Here is a 25,408-nt window from a genome sequence, read left to right on the forward strand (position 1 = left end):
AGAGGCGTTTGCAGGTAGAGGTACCACTGTACTTTGAAATGTTTGATTTCAGATTGACGGGAAAGTATGCAGCTATTTTTCAGCAATTATGGTTGGAGAAGAGGCTCCTGAGGCCACAGAAAAGGGGTTTCAGAATTATGTGTGGCCCTGAAGGAGACAAGTAGGCAGAGCTGGGGGTAGAGTCAAACATGTCATCAGCTTAGAGTCCTTACATTGCCACAAAAGATCCAAGTCCAGCCCTCCCTTGAATTGCTTTGATTCTTATCCAGTACCAAATCTGTGCTGACTGCTTATTTATTATTTAGATCCTGCCTTTATTAATTTTACAAAAAAGGCAGTGATCATACCCAACACGCCTTTTTAAAATTTTCTCCGCAACAACCCTGTCAGCTGACGTGGGCTGAGAGAGAGAGTGACTGGTCTAAGGTCACCCAGCCAGCTTTTATGGCAAAAATGGGACTAGAACTCTCTCCTTAACTTCTAGACCAGGCAAGTTTAAAGTTGCCAAGTTTGAGGATCTCTGTTCTAGACCAAACTGGCTCCCTAGGTGATCAGATTCTTTAGTAAAGCTCTTTTAAGTTGCAATCTAATAGATGGTCCTTATTTTTTGTGCCTAACAGGCCCACATTCTCTGGCTGTCCCCATTGAATGAAAAGACTGTTCAAAGTCAGACTAGGGAAAAGCTGCCCTTAAAAGCTTTGTCTTGTTAGTCCAGTAATCCACATGATAACAATAGCAGACTTATATACTGTTTCTCAGTGCTTTACAACTCTCCCTAAGCAGTTTACAGAGTCAGCATATTGCCAGTAATAATCTGAGTCCTCATTTTATAGACCTCAGAAGGCTGAGTCAGCCTTGAGCTGGTGAGACTCCAATTCCTGGCAGTAAATTTCGATAGCAGTAACAATAGCGCTTAGACTTAAATAGCACTCCACAGTGATTTACAGCACTCTCTAAGTGGTTTACAGTGTCAGCCTCTTGTCCCCAACAATCTGGGTCCTCATTTTACCCACCTTGGAAGGATGGTAGGCTGAGTCAACCTTGAGATGGTCAGCATTAAACTCCAGGCTGTGGGAAGGATGTTGTCTGCAACACTTCCTCTCTAACCACATTGCCACCAAGACACAATAAACTGACTTTGCTACACAACCAGCACTAGACTGCTCCCTGTGGGTCACCTACAGAAGTGGCATCAGTTCAGTCCCTTAATAGTATATAATAGCTGCACAGTGCTTTACAGCCCTCTCTAAGCAGTTTACAGAATCAGCCTATTGCCCCCAACAATCTGGCTCCTCGTTTTACCCACCGTGGAAGGATGGTAGGCTGAGTCAACCTTGAGTCTGGTGAGAATCGAACGGCTGGCAATCAGCAGAGTCAGCCTGCAATACTACACTCTAACCACTGCACCTTATGAATGGTCTGATACTGTAGAAGTCCTCTCTTCAGAAAAGCAGTTGGGGGGCAGGGAGGGAACCTGTTATTCTAAGCTATTGATATTTAAATAATATCCTTATGGCAATTTTCATCCTTTGTTTAATGGTCATTAAAAATTATGTAAATTCCCATAGATGTCATAACATTAACAAAACTTTTACTGCTTCATTCAGACGATTTCGGATGCACTGGATTTATCCATCGTTTCCTAACGATATTCAGATGCGATTTTCCATCAAATGTCCATTACATTAAGCCTATTAAATCAAGGCGTTGCAGTACAGTGTTCCCTCAATTTTCGCGGGGGATGTGTTCCGAGACCGCCCGTGAAAGTTGAATTTCCGCGAAGTAGAGATGTGGAAGTAAAACACCATTTTTGGCTATGAACAGTATCACAAGCCATCCCTTAACACTTTAAACCCCTAAATTACCATTTCCCATTCCCTTAACAACCATTTACTCACCATTATTACTGGTACTCACCATTGAATAAGACACTTAGTGATCCTGATATTTATAAACATAATTATTTATTAACAATAATTATTTTGTTTCCAAAAATTATTAGTTTGGCGAGGACGTATGAGGTCATCGGGTGGGAAAAACTGGTATAGAAATAACACCACAAAGTATTTTTTAATTAATATTTTTTGAAAAACCGTGGCATAGGCCATTCGCAAAGTTCGAACCCGCAAAAATCGAGGGAACACTGTACTTTCATATTCAGATTTCAAGACTCAGTCCTAAGTGGACTTAAGAAACAAATATCTAGCATGAGTTCACTAGCATTGATGCTGAGGTTTAATGTGGCTTATGTGGTTTTTACAAGGGATGCGGTGGCTCGGGCTAAGAAGCTGAGCTTGTTGATCAGAAGGTCAGGAGTTCAGTGGTTCGAATCCCTAGCACCGCATAATGGAGTGAGCTCCTGTTACTTGTCCCAGCTTCTACCAGCCTGGCAGTTTGAAAACACATTAAAAATACAGGTAGAAAAATAGGGACCACGGCACTTCATGCGCCTTTAGCGTTTAGTCATGCCAGCCACATGACCACAGAGATGTATTCGGACACTGCTGATTCTTCAGCTTTGAAACAGAGATGAGCACCGTCCCCTAGTGTCGGGAACGACTAGCACGTATGTGCAAGGGTAACCTTTACCTTTTATGTGTTTTTTGCTTAAAATGATTTGTGAATCTAAGTGACAAATTGGAAAACAAACCAGGGTTTAACACAGTGTTTAATGCAACCATTGTAAAAGCTTGGCTTACAAAGTAGACATTTCATTTGTTAAATTGTGCAAGGTGTAATACAAGGCAGTTCTTAACTTAGGGCCACAATTGAGCCCAACGTTTCAACTGGCTAAAGAAAACATTTGTGAAGTGAATTTGCTCCGTTTTACGACCTTTCTTGTCACAATTGTTAAGCAAATAATTGCAGTTGTTAAATTAGTCAAAATGTCGTTATGTGAATCTGCCTTCCCCCCCATTGACACTGCTTGTGAGAAAGTCACAACGGGAATCATGTGACCTGGGACACGGCAACAGTTATAAATATGAATCAATTGCCAAGGTGTGAATTTCGATCACATGACCATGGGATATGCTGCAACGGTTGTAAGTCTGAAAACTCCTTGTAAGTTATTTTCTTCAGTACCGTTCTAACTTTCAACGGTCATTAAACAAACTATTATAAGTCAAGGACTGCCTGCAGTGTAGCTAATGTTAGCTATAGTAGTTCCTTATTTTCAAGACACTGCTCTCTACGCATAAGGGGATGGGATGGCATAAGAGTTTAATAAGTTCTTGACTTATGACTGGTTGCTTAGCTACCTGTTGAAGTTATGATGGACCTCCCTATGAATGTAAAGCCTTGTTCCAAAATATTGACCCCTCTTGCAGTCACATGACCTCATGACATGCACTTGGTGAATGTCCTGCTGTCACATGGCAGTTTTGTTGAAAAAACTAGTTGGTTTTCAGCAAACTCAATTCATGCATAGCAAACCTTTGATTAACCACTGCAATGTTCAATTTAGAACCACCTTAAAAACGGTCGTAAAATTGGGTTGTCCACCTGGGCGAACCATTTTGCTACCATCACTAACTTCACAACTGTGATGGCCAAGCTCCCATCAAGGTCGTAAGCGGAGGACTGAAGAAAAAAACATTTTTAAAAGGAAAACTTGCTATTGTTAATTTACATGGTGTGTGATAGTAAGTAACTACGAGGTACATTTTCTTAGAAAAGTTTCTGAGAAACCTTTTTGTAGGTTTTGTAGTCTACTTGTGGCTCCTGATTTTGCAAATATACTCATGTCTTCTATTAACAAACAGAGAGATAAATGTCCTCCTGCTATATCGAGCACCAACCTTTTTGGACACCAGGGTCTGGTTACTTGAAGGGAAGTTTTTCTAGGGACCGGTAATAGCGTGGTTTCCCGTGCTGCCTGCATCCCCCGGATGGGGCTTTGCTTGTTTGCAGGGCCTGGTTTCTGACATGCCACGGACCAGTGGTGGTCCACTAACCTGGAGTTGGGAATCCCTGTAGTACTTGATAAGCCTTTGCATGTAGCAGAGAAGAAATCTCGGAGAGTCTTTCAGAGTTGGTAGGTTTTAGCACATGCTTTTTAAAAGGAAACACCTGAAGGCTTAGTACAGAGGCCTTTAAACTTGGCAGCTTTAAGACATTTAGTTAGTTAGTTAGTTAGTTAGTTAGTTAGTTAGTTAGAGTTAGTTAACTAGCTAGCTAGCTAGTCCAATACACAATACATAGAGGAGAATAGACATGAGGTAATATATATAAAGAAAAATAGAGGAGAAGATATATGAAAGGAAGAAAATATATATGATATATGGGATAAAGGAAAGACAATTGGACAGGGGACGAAAGGCACACTAGTGCACTTATGTACGCCCCTTGCTGACCTCTTAGGAACCTGGAGAGGTCAATCGTGGAGAGTCTAAGGGAGAAGTGTTGGGGGTTAGGGGTTGACACTATTGAGTCCGGTCATGAGTTCCACGCTTCAGCAACTCGATTGTTAAAGTCATATTTTCTTCAGCATAGCTGGAGAATTCTGGGAGTTGAAGTCCACAAGTCTTAAAGATGCCAAGTTTGGGGATCCCTGGCTTAGTGCTTCAGCTGTATTTCTTTGCAGAGTTTATTGTGTTCTTAAGATTCATGGCATGGTGTCGCATGAGTGCTGAAATGAACTCTGATTTCCCCAAGATTATTTTAAACTCTGCCAGGAGATACGGTACAGCTATTTACCCTGCAAAATATTCACAGAGCAGAATAGAATAGATGTAGGGATAGGGAAGGGACATGGTGGCTCAGTGGCAGTTTGAATGCCTAGCGCCATTTCTTGACGATCATGCAGTTCTCAATAATACAGTTTTGCAATCTTCAAGCACATCATTGTTTAAAATATGAAATGAGTTGGCTTAGTTGTAAGGCAGTGAAGTCCGTTTTTTGATGATTGAAGATGAATTAGGATGGCATGCTTGCCTGAGTGGTTGGCTGGGTAAGAGAGTGAAAAAAAGGGTTACTTGCACTTGATAAACGAGGTTTTTTTTTTTTTTTTTAAAAGGTTGATACCAGGGGTGAAATTCAGCAGGTTCTGACAGGTTCTGGAGAACCGGTAGCAGAAATTTTGAGTAGTTCGAAGAACCGGCAAATGCCACCTTTGGCTGGCTCCAGAGTGGGGTGGGAATGGAGATTATGCAGTATCCTTCCCCCAGGAATGGGGTGGGAATGGAGATTTTGCAATTCCTTCTGCAAGGAGTGGGGTGGGAATGGTAATTTTGCAATATCCTTCCGCCAGGAATGGGGAGTGAATGGAGATTTTGCAATACGAATAGTTCGACTGCTGCAATGCTCTCTACATGGGTTACCTTTAAAGCAGAGGTCTCCAAACTTGACAACTTTAAGACTTATGGACTTCAACTCCCAAAATTGAAGTCCACAAGTCTTAAAGTTGCCTAGTTTGGGGACCCCTGCCTTTAAAGAGCATTCAGAGAATGCAACTAGTCCAAACTGCAGCCGCACGAACCATCACAGGCCCTCCGAGGTATAGCCATGTATCACCATCATTCCGTGAGCTGAGTGTCGGCATTCTGCTCCGGCTGATTGTATGAGAGTTTGATTGTGATTGGCTAAATCGAGTTGAATGGTTTTAACTGTCAGGGGTTTTAGATTAGATTTTACGTTTGGGTTTCTCACATTTTGTATTTTTATATTTGATTTTATCTTGTAAGCCGCCCTGAGCCCGCTGGAAAAGGGCGGCCTAGAAATCCAAATGAGTAAATATCCTTTCCCCGCAGGAATTGGATGGGATACATATTTTGCAATATCCTTCCCCCAGGAGTGGAGTGAGAATGGTGATTCTCCGTACTGAAGGAGCGGGTCCAGCAGTCACATGGGTTGCTCATGTCCAATCCGGTGGAACTGAGCCTAGTATTAAAAAAGCTTGCCGGATCCGCCCCTTCCCCAGAATTCGCTCAGTTCGCATATCCTGCGGTTGTATTGTGATAGCTCGTTCAACATTCTAACACCTTCCCTTCGATCTTTTTCTTCAAAAGTAGTAAGATTTGTTTTATCATTATTATTTACTTGCACTAATAGCGCCAGCCGTTTGTGGCTCGGCTTTTTTCCTTTGGAGAAGTTGCGGTTTCGTTTTCCCCCGGCGGTTTTGCCGTGTACGATCCCCGCGGCCGCTTGTGGATTCTTTTAATCCTTTGGCCTGGAGGTTCTGGTGCAAGTATTAATCTATTGATTTATTGATTCTTTATTGTATATAAAATATTAAAGGGCTTAAGAATTACCTCCTGCGGAGTGAGACGTCTTTCTAGTCTCCTGGACTTAGTCGATCGCTTCCCCTTTAAGACATATTACGGAGCGATTTTTCGGCGCGAAGGCCTTCGCGCCCTTTTTAAATTTAGGCCTCTCGTGTTGGCCTCCTGCCAGCCGCGTAGGCCTCAGTCCACCGCGTGGATCCCGGAGCGGGCCTTGGGGGTCCCAGGCTAAATTCTCCACCGGCTAAGCCTCCAACCAGAGTGCCTTGGTTTACTTAATTAAAAAGTTTAGGGAGGCTGGCCCCGCTGGATTTGGGGACACGAACTCTGGGTTTGCCCAGATTGTCCTCAAGTCTCAGCAGCTTCGAGGCCTCGAAGCAGGATCCATTCCTCTTGGGAAGTCCTTGAAATTCTTCTCCTTATTTATTCAGTTATTGGCTCAGCCTTGTCTTCTGTTAATTGTCAGACTATGGCTACCTTTCCCAAGAGAGGCACAACTAAAGGTCCCAGAGAGGCCAGGCCTACAGGTGATGAGATTACTAGTATCCCCCAGGCCTCTTCCTCCTCTTCTCCAGGGGCCCGCCCCTCGACCAAGGTCACCAGGGCCGAGAAGAGAAGGGACCTAGCCCTACAAAGAATCCATGACAAATCAGCAAAACGTTTGAAAGTGCAGGCCCAAGTAATCAGTAGTCAAGACCCCCCAGAGGCTTCTAGTCTACCTCCTTCTGGGGTCCCTGTGTTATCTCTGGATGAGCCTAACCTAGACAGACCCCAACCTAACCTATGGGGCATAGGTCCAGAGGAACCAGATATTATTGAAGATTCTCCCCAGCCAGGATCCTCCCAGGCTTTTAGGGATTCTTCTGCCATCCCTGCTGATATTTCCAGTTTACCTCCTGAGTTCCAATCTATTTTTGCTGTGTTGTCCAAGGCCATTGATGCCAAACTCTCCACCATCAATGAGCTTCCCTTACCTCCTCCTCCTTCTCGTCCCTCCCGCCCCTTGGGTTCTTCCCCAGCGGTTAGAGCTCCTATTCAGGATGATTCAGATTCCTCTCAGGACGAATATGAGGATATGGAGGATGATGAGGATCCCTTTCAAGGCCTATCAGATGATGAGGAATCCCAAATAAAGGTTCCTTCTCCAATTACCATTTTTCCTTCTCAATTATTCAAATCTCTCCTCCTCAAAGCTAGAATTTCTACGGGATTAGCGGCCCAGGAGAAACAAGCCTCCACTTCCACTGATCCCCCGGAGGAGAATTTACCTTACTTCACAGAGGAACAGGAGGATAACGAGGTAATTCCTATGCCTAAATTGTTTAAAGATGCTTTACTCAAACAGTGGGATTTCCCAGCCTCTGGCCTTAATCCCTCCACCAAGGACAGAAAGTTGTACAAACTTTCCTCTTCCTATGAAGAGCTTCTATCCTTTCCCAAACCGGATGAACCGGTCAAGATCCTTCACTCGGCAGCGGCTGTGCCAGGCGAGGCGGAGGAAGTCCTCCGCCCAGAGGACAAGCACATTGAACAAATGCTCAAAAGAGGATTCACCGCAGATTCCTGGGCCATTAAAAGTTCTGCAGCGGCTTCCTTTTTCTCCAGAGCCATGCTGCTGTGGCTTCGCCAACTTCAACAGCATATTCCTCCCGATGACTTGAGAGGTCAACAAGACTTCAACAAGGTCTTTGCAGCTGCCCAGTACGTGGCTGATGCCACCTTGCAATCTACTAGATTTTCTGCTAAGTCCATTGCAGCTTCTACAACGGCAAGAAGACTCCTATGGATTCGCCCTTGGCAAGCGGGAGTACGCCAGAAGTGGCAGTTATCCCAGGGTCCCTTAAAGCGCGACCTTCTCTTCGGTGATCTTCTGGATCCACTCCTCACGGAAACCACGGACAAGAAGAAAGTTTTGGGTCCAACCACAAAAAAGGCTACCAAAACGCAGTCCTTTCGTCGCCCAGGGCGCCAGCAAGATCAAGCGGTTTCCTATCAGAGATCTCCAGGTCAGTATTCCCCCCGCTTTCGTTCCCAAGGTAGGAACTCCAGGGGTAGAGGTTTTCGCTTCCAAAGGGGAGCTTCCTCTAACAGGGCTTCAAAAAAACCTAGATGGTAATCTTTCCTCTATTCCCATAGGTGGTCGCCTAGCTCATTTCGCCTCTAATTGGCGTCTCACCTCCAAGGACCCCTGGGTCATTGACACTGTTCAAACAGGCCTTCTTTTAGAATTTATTTCTCCTCCCCCTAAACGTTTTATTTCCTGCCCTTCTCCCAGGTCCTCCTCAGATTGTAACCGTATGGAGGAGGCCATTTCTCATCTATTGTCCATCAGAGCCATTCAACCGGTTCCTTCCGGTCAGAAGGGCCTAGGTTTTTACTCCATCCTATTTATGGTTCCAAAGTCCTCCGGAGGTTGGAGAGCTATTTTGGATTTAAAGAAACTAAACCTATTCATCAAATATAGGAAGTTTAAGATGCACTCCTTATCTTCTATTTTGGCCGCCATTCACACGGGAGATTTCATGGTCTCCTTAGACCTCACTGAGGCCTACCTTCACATTCCTATAGCCAAATGCCACAGAAAATTTTTACGTTTTTCCTTTCAAGGCAGGCATTTCCAGTATAGGGCGATGCCATTTGGCCTTTCCTCGGCCCCTCGGGTCTTTACAAAGCTCTTGGGGTCCCTGGCGGCCTATATCCGGGTGTCTCCCATCCACATTTTATGTTATCTTGATGATATTTTGATTCATGGGAACTCCCTAGAGAAAGTGAAAACAGACCTTTCTGTCACCATGTCAGTCCTTCAGGACCATGGATTTTCCATCAACTTTGATAAAAGTCACCTCCAACCTTCCACTTCCATCTCACACCTGGGATCCATTATTGATTCAGAATCCTCCCAGGTTTTTCTCTCTCCCGAGAGAAAACTCAGTATAGTGGAGTTAATTTCTAACATTTTATCTAATTCTTCAGTATCCATAGTAACTCTGTCTTCCCTTTTGGGGAAAATGGTGTCATGCATAGGCATCATTCCCTGGGCTCGCCTTCATGCTAGGGAACTCCAGTGGCTCCTATTACCCTTTCAGAGATCGGGGCACAGCAACTCAAATCGGCGCATTGTCATCCCACCAAGTGTTCGCAGATCCTTCAAGTGGTGGAAGTCTCCGGCCATGGACAGAGGATCCCCGTTCAGGTGCCCGGATCAATTTGTCATCACCACAGATGCCAGTCTATCGGGATGGGGTGCCCACGCCCAGGGGATGATAGCCCAGGGCACGTGGTCCCCGGAGGAAGCTTCCAGGCCAATCAATTGGCTAGAGTTAAGAGCCGTATCCCTGGCTCTGAAGCATTTCTCTCCTCGCATTCCCAACCGGCACGTTCTCATTCTCACCGACAACATTGCCACAAAAAGCCATATCTGCAGACAGGGGGGCACGAGATCCAAGGCTCTCATGAGGGAGGCCCTCAAGTTAGGCCTTTGGGCGGAAAAACATCTCCAGTCGCTCCTAGCCGATCACATCTCGGGGAGCCTCAACGTCCAGGCGGATTGGCTATCCCGAGCAACGATAGACCCAGGAGAGTGGAACCTCCATCAAGACCTGTTCCATCAAATCAGCCTCAGATTCGGCCTACCAATCCTGGATCTCTTCGCGACCAATGCGAACGCCCAACTCCCTCGCTTCTTTTCCAGATTTCCATCCCCGGGAGCGGAAGCAATCAATGCCCTCCGGAGTCCATGGCCTCCAGGCCTACTCTACGCATTTCCTCCAATTCCAATCCTCCCGGACGTGATTCACAAGGTCCTCACCGAGAGGGCCCGAGTAATCTTAATCGCCCCTCATTGGCCCCGCCGGCCCTGGTTCGCGGATCTCCAACAGCTGTCCGTCCAGGACCCTTGGCGACTCCCCGTTTCGGGGGATATGCTGCGGCAGGGGGCCTCCTTCCATCCAGATCCGGAGTGGTTCCACCTCACCGCCTGGCTGTTATCAGGAGAGACTTAGAACTGCGTGGTCATGACCCCGATTCAGTGGAGGTCATTTTAAAGGCCAGAAGGGGTTCGACCAATCGAATCTACGACCACACGTGGTCCAAGTTTCACCAGTGGTGTCTACAGGAAGGTCTCTCCCCTCTGTGCATTCCCATACACAGAATTATTTCCTTCCTTATGCAAGGCTTCCATAAAGGACTTTCCACCAGCACCCTCCGGCGTCATCTGGCTGCCATTTCATCTGTCCTAGGGGGTCCCCGCAGACAGCCTCTCCGATCCTTCCCTGAAGTTCAGGAATTCCTCAAGGGCATAGCCAACCTCAGACCTTCCAAGGTCCACAGGTATCCATCCTGGGATTTGCCACGGGTTCTCCATTCCCTCACGCAGGCACCATACGAACCCCTAAAATCGGCGTCCCTCAGGTACCTATCCTTTAAGGTAGCATTCCTGGTGGCTATTACCTCGGCCCGACGCATTTCGGAGCTGGCTGCCCTCTCAATCAGGCAGGACCTTTGTCAATTCCATCAGGACAAGGTAGTCTTGCGACTGGACCCCACCTTCTTACCCAAGGTCAGTTCCATGTTCCACAGATCTCAGGATATTGTCCTACCTTCCTTCTGCCTCCAACGAGACCATCCCTTGGCAATTAGATGGCACACCCTGGATCTCACCAGAGCGCTGAGAATCTATATCCAACGCACAGGACCCTTTCGGAGGTCAGAAGCACTTTTTATAGCCTATCACCCCAGAGTCATGGGGGCCAAAGTGTCTTCAACAGTAATAGGCCGTTGGATCAGAGGGACTATATCTAAGGCCTATGAGTCGGCCTCCCTCTCAGTTCCAAGGAACATCACAGCGCATTCCACCAGGAGCGCAGCCACCTCGGCCGCTTGGGCGACTCAAGCCCCGTTGGAGGAGGTCTGCAAAGCAGCCACTTGGGCCTCGCCAAATTCCTTCATCAGGCACTACAAGATTGATTCTTACGCTTCAGCGGACGCTGCCTTCGGCAGAAGGGTACTCCAATCCGTTATCTCACATGATAGCAATCTAATCCCACCCTAGGGACCATCTATTGGGTATGTCCCATGTGACTGCTGGACCCGCTCCTTCAGTACGGAGAATAGGCGTTGATTGCTTACCTGAACGCCTCTTCTCGTACGGTGAGCGGGTACAGCAGTCACTTCCCGCCCTTGTATGTGTCTTCTTTACCTTCCTATAACCTTTCTTCCTCTAACAATGAGAGTTGAACACTACAGAGCTTCACAGCTGAGCCTAGTCTATGGATTCGCGAATTCTGGGGAAGGGGCGGATCCGGCAAGCTTTTTTAATACTAGGCTCAGTTCCACCGGATTGGACATGAGCAACCCATGTGACTGCTGTACCCGCTCACCGTACGAGAAGAGGCGTTCAGGTAAGCAATCAACGCCTATTTTGCAGTATCCTTCCCCTGCCACGTCTACCAAGCCATGGCCACAGAACTGATAAGGGCAAAAATTGAATTTCACCCCTGTTTGATAACATGTATAATGTAATCATAATCACTATTTTCAAAGATCTCATAATCTCTTGTGGGGTGAAGTCTGGGCAACTGAATGGAGCTAGAAGAATGTATAATGGCCAGATGCCCTTCCTGTCACCAGTGTGGAGTTTTGTTCAGCAGATATATTCTCATTGTGCCCAGAGATAAATATCTGCCTCTACCTAGGATCAAACTCATACTGTCCTAATTGTGAGATGAGATCTCCACCTCTGGGCCACTGTACCACTCACCATGTATAATGTAATTTAAGGAGGGGAAAAAATGTATAATTTTATTTATTTATTTATTCAATTTTTATGCCGCCCTTCTTCTTAGACTCAGGGCGGCTTATAACATGTTAGCAATAGCACTTTTTAACAGAGCCAGCCTATTGCTCCCACAATCCGGTTCCTCATTTTACCCACCTCGGAAGGATGGAAGTCTGAGTCAACTTTGAGCCGCTGATGAGATTTGAACCGCTGACCTTCAGATCTACAAGTCAGCTTCAGTGGTCTGCAGTACAGCACTCTACCTGCTGCACCACCCCGGCTCAATTATATATAATGTATATAATGTACAGGGGGAAAAATATTGATTCAGGAAACAGTATCTAGAAATGGGCCTCTTAACCTGAAAATATCCCACATAAGATTTTCTATTCTACAATATAATACAGGCAGTCCTTGCATCACAACAGTCCATTAAGTGACCATTCAATATTACAACGGCACTGAAAAAAGTGACTTGCAACCATTTTTTACACCAGTGACCAACAGTTGCAGCATCCTCATAGTCACCTGATCAGAATTCAAATGCTTGGCAACTATTTATGACGGTTGCTATGTCCTGGAATCACGTGATCGCTATTTGCGACTTTCTGGCAAGCAAAGTCAATGGGAAAGCCAGATTCACCCCACAGCCATTTTGCTAACTGAAGAACTGCAGAGATTCACTTAACAACGGTGGCAAGAAAGGTTGTAAAATGGGACAAAATTAACTTAAGTGTCTCATTTAGCCACAGAAATTTTGGGTTCATTTGTGGTAACATGCTGAGGACTATCTATAGAGTAAAATATGAATGTAAAAATGCTTATTCGCATACTTGAAAAGGATATATGGGAAATTTTATAGGCTTTGGGGGCAAATCACAATATCTCTAAAATCGCAATATTTAACATTTGCAAAATTAGAGAAATAAGACTACAAAGTTTGTCATTTAGCAACTTTTATGCTGTAAAGAAAACTGCTTGTTGCTTTTATTAGCCTGAGTTAACAACATAATGTTCAGTGAGATTTTTCAGAAGAAATGTAATTTTTCAAAGAAATCAGATGGAATATGGTAATTTACTGTCCAAATATACTTTTGCCACTACTAGATACATTTGTATATTGCAGAATATGGTGAGTGGTATAGAAATTTATTTACTTAGTGTATAGGTGTGCACTTGCATATGGGATTGTTTAGTCTTTACCATGCATGCTTATTTAATGCAGGTTTTCTTTTTTCTTTTTTTAAATGTAGATATTCTTACTTGAGCTCCAGAGATATTGGGCAGTTTAGTGTTATGTAATGAATGCACATCACACACAAATCAGTTTAAAAAATAAGCTGCTAACACTTACCTCCTTTATCTTAGACCAGAGGTGTCAAACTCGATTTCATTGAGGGCTGCATCAGGGTTGTGTTTGACCTCAGGGCAGTGTATGTGTGTGTGTGTGTGCGTGTGTGTGGCCAGCTCAACGTCACGGGCACCTGTGGTGGCCCAAGCACACAGCCAGCGAAAATGGGCTCCCGAGCTCCATTTTCACCTCTGACGGCCTCCTGCAATCCTCTGTCAGCAAAAATGGAGCTCAAGAAGGCCACCGCGGGCTGGTCTTTCGCTGTTTCCATGGCAGCCCCATGGGCCGGATCCAAGGGTGAATTGCTCCTGGTTCGCTTGGGCCTATCGGTTGTCGGAGAGCGGTCACAAAGGAGCGTGAGGCTCTTCCCACCCACTTGGATGCTGCCATTTGGGTTCTTTTACCTTCTGCGTATGCACAGAATGCTTTGCACATGTGCAGAGGGTAAAAGTATCCAAATGGCAACATCTGGGTGGTGATGGTTTCTCACGCTCCCTTCTCAACCGGCTCTCCGACGACCGATAGGCACAAGCGAATCGGGAGCATTTCACCCCTGGCCACATCTAAGCACCTTTCAGGCCAGATTTGGCCTGCAGGCCTTGAGTTTGACACTTCTGTCTTAGACGTTATAGCATGTTCCATAATTTGTGGCGGCAAGCAGTTGTTTTACATGTGTCTGCTTTCTAGCCTTGAGGTAGTCTTTCTTTATTAAACTTGGCTGACTAAATCTTGACTGTAAGCAGAGACAAGGCAGTAGAGATGGCACCCATGCGATCTCGGCCATGCGATCTTGGCCGCAATAGTTTTAGCAGGTCTCAGGTTGTCGTTCCCTAAAAACGGTTGCGTTTGGGAGGGCAGGAAATGGCGGAAGGCTGGTAAGTGGAGTCGTCCAACTGGGAGGCATGTTGTGATAACTTGTCTTTTTGTTTCCATCTTTGTGTTTTATCTTCGATACGATTAGGCGCGCGAGAGGCAACAGATAGCACCGGAGCTGAGATTAGTGACGGATAACGAGCCACGTGAAGTGAGTTTTGTGGGATTGTGGAAGGAGAGGGAGGGTTCTTGGCACACAGGAAGCGGAAGCTGAGGAGAGAGGAAAAAAAAAATCCCACGAAAAGCTGATGTGGCCAAGACCAGCAGAAGAGGTGTGGCAAATAGGTGGAAGAGCTCTTGAGAGAGAGGGACAGGACTGTGGTAGATCCCTGGAAGGTGAGAGCATCAGTCCATAAGTGTGAATAATGCTTCAGGTGGGCTGTCCTTATACCAGACAAAGGTCCCATCTGAAAATGAGCAGTTTATACAGGTAGTCCTTGACTTATGACCACTATTGAGCCCAAAATTTCTGTTGCCAAGCGAGACAGTTGTTGAGTGAGTTTTGCTACATTTGACAGCATTTCTCACCTCAGTTGTTAAGTGAATCACGGCAGCCGTTAAGTTAGTTAACAGAGTTTGCTAAGTGAATCTGGCTTCCCCACTGATTTTGCTTGTTAGAAGGTCCCAAAAGTTGATCACGTGACCTGGGGACACGGCAAACTGTCATAAAAATGAATCGGTTGCCAAACGTCTGAAGTTTTGATTACGTGACCATGGGAATTCTGCGGTAGTGTAAAAAGAATGGTCATTAGTGCTATTGTAACTTCAAACGGTCACTAAACTTACAGTTGTAAGTCGAGGGGTACCTGTTGTTGCTGCTAAATAAGTCATCGCAGGAGCTAGGAATTTAAGAGGTGGCGGAATGATATTTTAGTTTTGTTTCCTCATTGTTTAATTAAAGCTGTAAAATTATGAGGTATGGCTCTAATAAATTCTATCCCGTGAAAACAAATGTTACAGATCTGTTGAAGGTTTGGGCAATAGTTCATACAGTTCTGAGATAACTCTCTGGATCGCTTGAAGTCTGAGACAGCAGTTCTCTAAAGTGAAAAATAATTTAGAATATTAAGCAGAGTCTTAACATTAACAATAGAGAATAAACCTATAACACAGTGGTTCTCAACCTGGGGGTCGGGAACCCTTTGAGGGGTCGAAAGACCCTTTCAGAGGGGTTGCCTAAGACCATGGGGAAAGACAAATTTCCCATGGTGTTAAGAACTAAAGCTTCTATTCTGGCACCTTGGAACATATTTTTACAATCCGACCATTCAGGCGTTTACAGTGGGGGTGTCCCTCTGACTTTCCTGCCAATCAGCTTAAAGCTCTGTTGGGAGAATTGGGGCTAGACTTATGGTTGGGGTCACCACAACATGAGGAACTGTATTAAGGGATTGCGGCATTAGAAAGGTTGAGAACCACTGCACAACACATGTAGTTTGTTGGATAAAGTTTTATATACACACAGAAGATGCTGTCCTACTGGTATGAATTTTGGAATACTGTGTTCAGTTCTGGAGACCTCATCTACAAAAAGATATTGACAAAATTGAACGGGTCCACAGACGGGCTACAAGAATGGTGGAAGGTCTTAAGCATAAAACGTATCAGGAAAGACTTAATGAACTCAATCTGTATAGTCTGGAGGACAGAAGGAAAAGGGGGGACATGATCGAAATATTTAAATATGTGAAAGGGTTAAATAAGGTCCAGGAGGGAAGTGTTTTTAATAGGAAAGTGAACACAAGAACAAGTGGACACAATCTGAAGTTAGTTGGGGGAAAGATCAAAAGCAACATGAGAAAATATTATTTGACTGAAAGAGTAGTAGATCCTTGGAACAAACTTCCAGCAGACGTGGTAGCTAAATCCACAGTAACTGGATTTAAACATGCCTGGGATAAACATATATCCATCCTAAGATAAAATACATTAAATAGTATAAGGGCAGATTAGATGGACCATGAGGTCTTTTTCTGCCGTCAGTCTTCTATGTTTCTATGTTTCTATTAAAATAAGATAGAATAATGGTAGAAAGTAGAAGGTGAAGTTCAGTAGACCAATCATCCAAGTTTGATGAATATTTCTTCTCGGAAGGCGTAACTTATGCATATTAATTTAGAAGAGATTAAAAGTTTCCTTCTTTCTGAACCTTTGTGCAAGCTTGCTTTCACCACAGAAGATAAAATGCATTTTCTTCATTCATGCATCCAGTTTTATCAAGTCTTTTGAGTGTACATGTAGACCTGCAGTCATATCTTTACACGTGTGTGGGTTTTACTGTACATATGATAGAATCTTGTAGTTGAAAATTTTCAGCTTAACCTGTCAGTCCAATCACTTGCTCGGTATAGGAATTCTGAATAAAGCATCCATGACAGATGTCTCCCCTGCCTGTATTTGAAAACATCCAATAAAAGATCATCATAATCCCTTGCGGAATAGAGTCTGGGCAATTGAATGGAGCTAGAAGAGTGTTTTAAAGGCCAGATGCCCTTCCTGTTGCCAATGCAAAGTTTTGTCCAGCAGGTATATTCCCGTTGTGCCCAGAGAGAGAAATATCTGCCTCTACCTAGGATTGAACTCACACGAACTTCAGATTGTGAAAGCAAGAGCTCCACCTCTAGGCACCACACCCCTCTAATGAGAGAGAAGTTTATAACTGGTTATAACCTCTTTATAACTGATTCCACTATCAAGTTACCTGTTGGTAATTGATTCCACTGTCACATTACAGAAAGTTTTTCTAACATCCAACCAGAACCTAATTTTTGTTTTGTACAATTCTGTAATTCTGTGCCCTGTATTCTGGAACAATAGAGAACATCTTTTGATCTTCTGTTCCCTCTTCTGGTTCTGCTGCCATATTCGCTTCTGTCATCTTTGATCGACTCTGAGATCATTTTCCGAGTCTTTCCTGCTTGGCATCCTGCCCCAGTATCATCATCATCATCATCATCATCATCATTATTATCTATTGGATTTGTATGCCTTCTGTTCGTTCTTCTAGATTCTCTAAAATCTTTTTCTTAAATGTCCAGAATTGGAACAAATGTTTGAATTGTGGTAGTGGATTGTGTTACCTGATTTGGAAACTGTAATATATTACTGCAGCCTAGCTTTGCTTTTGAATTTTTTGCATCCAGATCGTAGGGATTCCTTGTTATTAAGTGTTTAATGACATTCTCCGTACTGAAGGAGCGGGTCCAGCAGTCACATGGGTTGCTCATGTCCAATCCGGTGGAACTGAGCCTAGTATTAAAAAAGCTTGCTGGATCCGCCCCTTCCCCAGAATTCGCTCAGTTCGCAACCAAGGCTGAGAAGAGAAGGGACCAAGCCCTACAAAAAATTCATGATAAATCTGCTAAACGCTTGAAAGTGCAGGCCCAAGTGCTCAGCAGTCTTGACCCCCCAGAGGCTCCTATCTTGCCTCTCTCTGGTGTCTCTGTGTTATCTCTGGATGAGCCAAACCTAGACAGACCCCAACCTAATCTATGGGGCTTAGGTCCAGAGGAACCAGATATCGTTGAAGAATCTTCCCAGCCAGCATCCTCTCAGGCCATCAGAGATTCTTCTGTCACTCCTGCTGATATTTCTAGCCTCCCTCCAGAGTTCCAATCCATTTTCTCTGTGTTGTCCAAGGCCATTGATGCCAAGCTCTCTGCCATCAATGTGCCTTCTGTACCTCTTCCTCCTCCTCGTCCCTTCCGTCCCTTGAATTCTCCTTCAACAGTCAGAGCTCCTATTCAGGAAGAATCAGATTCTTCTCAGGATGATTATGATCAGGATATGGAAGAGGATGAGGATCCATGTCAAGGCCTCTCGGACGATGAGGAATCCCAAATCAAGGTTCCTTCTCCAGTTACTATTTTTCCCTCTCAATTGTTCAAATCTCCTTCTCAAGGCTAGAGTTTCCACAGGGCTAGCGGCACAAGAGAAGCAAGCCACTACTTCCACTGACCCTCCGGAAGAGAACTTACCCTACTTCACAGAGGAACAAGAGGATAACGAGGTAATCCCTATGCCTAAATTGTTTAAAGATGCCTTGCTTAGACAGTGGGAGTTTCCAGCATCAGGGCTTAACCCTACCACCAAAGACAAAAGATTGTATAAATTATCCCCCTCTTATGAGGATCTCTTATCCTGCCCTAAGCCTGATGAACCGGTAAAAACCCTACACTCTGCGGCTGCAGTTCCAGGCGAAGCAGAAGAGGTTCTTCGTCCAGAGGACAAGAGGATTGAACAGATGCTCAAGAGAGGTTTCACCGCAGATTCCTGGGCTATTAAAAGCTCCGCATCTGCTTCCTTTTTTTCTAGAGCCATGCTCCTATGGCTTCGTCAACTTCAACAACATATTCCTCCCGATGACTTAAGAGGTCAACAGGACTTCAACAAGGTATTTGCGGCCGCCCAATACGTGGCTGATGCCACACTGCAATCCACCAGATTCGCAGCCAAGTCCATTGCGGCCTCCACCACGGCCAGAAGACTCCTATGGCTTCGCCCATGGCAGGCAGGAGTACGTCAGAAGTGGCAGTTAGCCTTAGGGCCATTAAAACGCGACCTCCTATTTGGAGATCTTCTAGACCCACTCCTAACTGAAACCACGGACAAGAAAAAAGTATTGGGCCCGACTACCAAAAAGACCACTAAAACGCAGTCCTTTCGTCGTCCAGGGCGCCAACAAGATCAGGCGCCCACTTACCAGAGGAATCCAGGTCAGTACTCCCCTCGTTTTCGTTCCCAAGGTAGGAACCCCAGGGGTAAGGGATACCGCTACCAGAGAGGAGCGTCCTCTAACAGGGCTTCTAAAAAGCCCAGATGGTAATTCCCCTTCAGTCCCCATAGGGGGGCGCCTGGCCTACTTCTCCTCTAGCTGGCGCCAATCTTCCAAGGACCCCTGGGTCATTGATACAGTTCAAAGAGGTCTCCTTTTAGAGTTTATTTCTCCCCCCCCCAAACGTTTTATTACCTGCCCTTCTCCCAGTTCTCCCTCTGCTCATACCCGGATGGAGGAAGCCATCTCCCATTTATTATCCATTAGAGCCATCCAGCCGGTCCCCTCCGGTCAGAGAGGCCGGGGTTTTTACTCCATCCTCTTTATGGTCCCTAAGACCTCCGGAGGTTGGAGAGCTATCTTGGACCTCAAAAGGCTGAATTTATTCATCAAATATAGAAAGTTCAAGATGCATTCCCTCTCATCTATTTTAGCAGCTATCCATCCGGGGGACTTCATGGCTTCCTTAGACCTCACTGAGGCCTATCTCCATATCCCCATTGCCAAATGCCACAGAAAATTCTTACGTTTCTCCTTCCAGGGCAGACATTTCCAGTATAGGGCTATGCCATTTGGTCTCTCCTCGGCCCCTAGAGTCTTCACAAAGCTTTTGGGGTCCTTGGCGGCCTATATCCGGGCCAAGCCCATCCACATTCTATGTTATTTAGATGACATTTTAGTTCATGGAAATTCTCTAGAGGAAGTAAAGGTAAACCTTTCTGTCACCATGTCAGTTTTACAGACCCATGGCTTTTCTATTAACTTTGATAAAAGCCACCTTCAGCCTTCTACTTCCATATTGCATCTGGGATCTATCATTGATTCAGAATCATCCCAAGTTTTCCTCTCTCCTGAGAGGAAACATAATATAGGGGAGTTGATTTCTCACATTTTACCACTGCAATCAGTCTCCATAGTCACCTTGTCCTCCCTTCTGGGTAAAATGGTGTCGTGCATAGGCATCATTCCCTGGGCTCGTCTCCATGCCAGGGAACTACAGTGGCTTCTATTACCCTTTCAGAGATCAGGGCTCAGCAACTCAAGTCGTCGCATTGCCATTCCATCGATGGTTCGCAGATCTCTCAGGTGGTGGATGTCTTCGGCCATGGACAAAGGATCCCCTTTCAGGTCCCCGGACCAATTCCTCATCACCACAGATGCCAGCCTATCAGGATGGGGCGCCCATGCCCAGGGGATGATAGCCCAGGGCACGTGGTCACCGGAGGAAGTTTCCAGGCCAATCAATTGGCTAGAGTTAAGAGCCGTCTCCCGGGCTCTAAAACAGTTCAAGCCTCACATCCCCAACCGGCACGTTCTCATACTCACCGACAACATAGCCACAAAAAGCCACATCTGCAGACAGGGGGGCACGAGATCCAAGGCTCTCATGAGGGAGGCCCTCAAGTTAGGCCTTTGGGCAGAAAAGCACCTTCAGTCGCTCCTAGCCGATCACATCTCGGGGAGCCTCAATGTCCAGGCGGATTGGCTCTCTCGAGCAACGATAGATCCAGGAGAGTGGAATCTACATCAAGACCTGTTCCATCAAATCAGCCTCAGATTCGGCCTACCAGTGCTGGATCTCTTTGCCACCGAAACGAATGCCCAACTCCCTCGATTCTTCTCCAGGTTCCCATCCCCGGGAGCAGAAGCAACCAATGCCCTCAGGAGCCCCTGGCCCCCAGGACTCCTGTATGCATTCCCTCCAATTCCAATTCTTCCGGACGTGATTCACAAGGTCCTCATCGAGAGGGCCCGAGTAATTCTAATCGCCCCTCATTGGCCCCGCCGGCCCTGGTTCGCGGACCTCCAACAGCTGTCCGTCCAGGACCCCTGGCGACTCCCCGTTTCGGGGGATATGCTACGGCAGGGGGCCTCATTCCATCCAGACCCGGAGTGGTTCCACCTCACTGCCTGGCTGTTATCAGGAGAGACTTAGATCTGCGTGGACACGACCCCGACACAGTGGAGGTCATCTTAAAGGCCAGAAGAGGTTCGACCAATCGAATCTACGACCATACATGGTCCAAGTTTCACCAGTGGTGCCTACAGGAGGGTCTCTCTCCCCTGTGCATTCCCATACACAGGATCATTTCCTTCCTTATGCAAGGTTTCCATCAAGGCCTTTCCACCAGCACTCTCCGTCGTCATCTGGCGGCCATCTCCTCTGTTCTAGCAGGGCCCCGCAGACAGCCTCTCCGTTCCTTTCCAGAAGTTCAGGAATTCCTCAAGGGTATAGCCAACCTCAGACCTTCTAAGGTCCACAGATATCCATCCTGGGATTTGCCACGGGTTCTCCATTCCCTCACGCAGGCACCCTACGAACCCCTAAAATCTGCGTCCCTCAGGTACCTATCCTTTAAGGTAGCATTCCTGGTGGCAATTACCTCTGCCCGACGCATTTCGGAGTTGGCTGCCCTTTCAATCAGGCAGGATCTCTGCCAATTCCATCAGGACAAGGTAGTCTTACGACTGGACCCCACCTTCTTACCCAAGGTCAGTTCCATGTTCCACAGAACCCAGGATATTGTCTTACCTTCTTTCTGTCTCCAACGGGACCATCCCTTGGCAATTAGATGGCACACCCTGGATCTCATTAGAGCGCTGAGGATCTACATCCAACACACAGGACCCTTTCGGAGGTCGGAAGCACTTTTTATAGCCTATCACCCCAGAGTCATGGGTGCCAAAGTGTCTTCAACAGTGATAGGCTGTTGGATCAGAGGGACTATCTCTAAGGCCTACGAGTCGGCCTCCCTCTCAGTTCCAAAGAACATCACAGCGCATTCCACCAGGAGCGCAGCCACTTCGGCCGCTTGGGCGACTCAAGCCCCGTTGGAGGAGGTCTGCAAAGCAGCCACTTGGGCCTCGCCAAATTCCTTCATCAGGCACTACAAGATTGACTCTTACGCCTCAGCGGACGCTGCCTTCGGCAGAAGGGTACTCCAATCCGTTATCTCTCACGATAGCAATTAATCCCACCCTAGGGACCATCTATTGGGTATGTCCCATGTGACTGCTGGACCCGCTCCTTCAGTACGGAGAATAGGCGTTGATTGCTTACCTGAACGCCTCTTCTCGTACGGTGAGCGGGTACAGCAGTCACTTCCCGCCCTTGTATGTGTCTTCTATACCTTTCTATAACCTTCTTTCCTCTAACAATGAGAGTTGAACACTAAAGAGCTTCACATCTGAGCCTAGTCTACGGATTCGCGAATTCTGGGGAAGGGGCGGATCCAGCAAGCTTTTTTAATACTAGGCTCAGTTCCACCGGATTGGACATGAGCAACCCATGTGACTGCTGTACCCGCTCACCGTACGAGAAGAGGCGTTCAGGTAAGCAATCAACGCCTATTTCCAAAATATTTTCCACAAAAAGTTATCCTCAGCCTGGCGTCCTCCACCATCTAATTGTGCATTTGATTCATATTCCCCCTCTGTGGAGAGTTCTTCATTTGTCCTTGATTATATTTCCTTACATTCTGTTCTGTCTGGGTCACTCCGGAGGCTATGACCAACCCAAAAAGATAAGCCAGACACACCGGTTGAATCCAAACACAGTTTTATAATGATAAAGAGAAAAGAAGCCAACAGAAAATGTCCTTACAGATCAGGAAAACACTGGAACTCCAAATAAGTACACGAAGGCAGTTGTTCATACAGGAACACAGGATTCTTAATGCCAGATGAGGCTGTTGAGCTAACAAACACACACACCTCCCACCAGTCTTCAAGGCTGCTGGGCCACGAGCCAGGAACAAAAATGCTGAGAGAAAAGGCAGATAACTCCAACTTCCCTTTGATAACACTCCACGCTGCCGAAAGGGTTTGCATGCCTTATAAACCCTTCCCTGCTAATGAGGACCACACCTCATTCAGCGCTGATAATATCTGCGCAGTTGATTTCTCCTTTGATCTCTGCGTCTCTGTCGCATACTGATGATAGCTTGTGCTTCGTCATCCAGAGACTCCAAGGAATCCAGAGAATCCAAGCTACTTGAGAGAGACCTTCCCCAGGGCTCTCAGGCCTTGCATCGCCTTCACTTTCGTGACTGCTGTCTGACTGCCAAGAACTCTCCTCTCCGCTCTCCGCCTCCCCCGGGCATGGAGCCAGCAGAGACGCAGCTGGTCTTTGCTCTGGCTCAGGCTGAACCACAACACATTCCAACCCCTTTTTCTAGCCCATCAAGATCATCATAAACTTTGTTTTTTGCCTTCTTAGTGGTCTCCTCAATTTCATGTCATCTGCAAATGTGACGTTTCTCTTCATTTGCCATTTCATCCCATTCTAATGAATTGTTTGGAGAGCCCTGCTTTGGAGAAATCAGGAAAAATACTTCAGAAAGCACACTCAGAGAAAAATCTCCTACTAGGCTGACTTGAAGAGTAATTGTTGATCAGAGTTAATAGAATATATATATATTTAAAATGCTTTGTAAAATTTGCATTCTTAAGAAAATCAGGCCAAACGTTCATCTGAGAAATCCACAATATTGATCTCTGTCAATTCCCATGGTCCGTAATTATTATTGTTCACTTTGTGACTTGTTCTAGAATGTACCAATATATGTCAGAGTGACAGCTGTGTGTTGTATTTATTTATTTATTTATTTATTAATCAGATTTGTATGCCGCCCCTCTCCGCAGACTCGGGGCGGCTCACAGCAATCGCCATACAGTGTAAACAAATCCAATATTTAAATTAATTTTAAAACATCACAAGTTAAAACCAATCATACACACTAGCATACCATACATAAATTTTATAAGCCTAGGGGGAAGGAACATGTCAATTCCCCCATGCCTGACGACAGAGGTGGGTTTTAAGGAGCTTACGAAAGGCTAGGAGGGTGGGGGCAACTCTGATATCTGGGGGGAGTTGATTCCAAAGGGTCGGGGCCGCCACAGAGAAGGCTCTTCCCCTGGGTCCATACAGGTGTTATCTGTGTAGCATTTCAGAATCAACTTACTAAAAGATACATTAGAATTCACAGGTAAAAAACATAACTTGACTCCATCACATGAAAGTATATATTTTGTCAGCATGGTACCCCAATTCAATTTATTGCAGTTATAGATCAGAGACCAGAACAAATGCAAACCCTCAGTAAATATAAAATTAAAAATTCTAATATAAAATAATAAATAACATCTAAATCCTATGATAAAATCTGCTCTGTCAATTATACATAGTCTAACTCTACTAAAATGTTCTGTCAGGCTCTCTGGCAGACTCCTCCCAAAAATTCACAGGTACAAATTTCAGACACACACACGTTTGAAAATTCAAAACAATGTTCTTTATAATGAAAATTCACTTAAACCAAGCCCTCGTTTGGTATAGCAAAGAGCACTGGTCTCCAACCAAACTGGTAATTTGTACAAGTCCCTTATCAGTTCTGTGATACTTAGCTTGCAGCTGTGAGGCAATTCACAGTCCTTCTTCTTTCACAAAGTGAAACACACTTTGCTCTGGTTTAGTTTCAAACCAGGGAAAAATCAGCACACAAAAAGTCAAAGTCAGTAAAGCAGTCACGAAACACAACAATCAGATAATCCTCCACAATGGCCAAACCCATAGGCTGCTCTTTATAGCAGCCTCACTAATTACCACAGCCCCACTCAACCACAGGTGGCCTCATTTGCTTTGATAATAATCTCTCAGTTGTTGCCTATGCATCGCTCTCCGCATGCGTGGCTGTATCATTAACTCTTGTTCTGAATCCAAGGAGGAGCTAGATAATTGATCTCCTTCTGAGATGTCTGCCACACTCTCCTCCTCCCTGTCACTCATGTCTTCTTGGTCAAAGGAGCTTTCATCATCAGATTCCACCGGGGAGGCAAAACAGGCCTGCAGCATGTGGATGTCTCCCCCACATCCACAGTCCTTGGGGCAGGAGCTGGGCCAGAGCTAACCACAACACTAAAATATACATAAACTCAGTGGCCCATAGTTTAATACTAAAAGGAATAAGCAGTGCAAAGGGTTTCCTACATTCGTTGTGTAAAATAACTATGGGGGATTAAACACGTGTTTCCGATGAATCCCCAGTACTGCGGCACAATCTAGCCACCTGCGCTGTAGTCCTTAAGCAGCCATTGGTGTAGAAACAGCAGAATCTGAGACACAGCCTCGCCCAGTGTGGGCTAAGCTTTTTGTCATCATATGCTGAAAGCATGTGCAATACCAAGCATCAGCGCACCTGTGCATCCACACCTATAATACAATCTGTGCATGAGTCCCCCACATGCCCAAACCCTGTGCATGAGCACACGACACCCTGCGTGCGCGCCGCTGTCCATGCATGCGTGTACAAACCCCCCCATGCTCCTCCCACATTGTGCACGCATGTACAACTCCTGTGCATGCTCCCCCTCCCCATTTTTGGCTTCTAAGTTTGGTGCAGGAGGCCTTC

General features: G+C 45.8%; 1 protein-coding gene across 8 annotated transcripts in view; it reads left to right on the forward strand.

Annotated features, from left to right (window-relative positions):
- PHF20L1 (PHD finger protein 20 like 1) overlaps positions 1-25,408 on the forward strand; it is an 82,220-nt gene that overhangs the window by 18,218 nt on the left and 38,594 nt on the right. For 5 of the 8 annotated variants that reach the window (XM_070748312.1, XM_070748318.1, XM_070748319.1 and 2 more), the window contains one exon: positions 14,310-14,372. The exons of the other annotated variants lie outside the window; for them this stretch is intronic. In XM_070748312.1, coding sequence (XP_070604413.1) covers positions 14,310-14,372 — 63 coding nt within the window. The remainder of the gene's footprint in view (positions 1-14,309; positions 14,373-25,408) is intronic. 8 annotated transcript variants of the gene reach the window in all.

Source organism: Erythrolamprus reginae, chromosome 3, assembly GCF_031021105.1.
Source record: "Erythrolamprus reginae isolate rEryReg1 chromosome 3, rEryReg1.hap1, whole genome shotgun sequence".
In the NCBI taxonomy this organism is placed as follows: domain Eukaryota; kingdom Metazoa; phylum Chordata; class Lepidosauria; order Squamata; family Dipsadidae; genus Erythrolamprus; species Erythrolamprus reginae.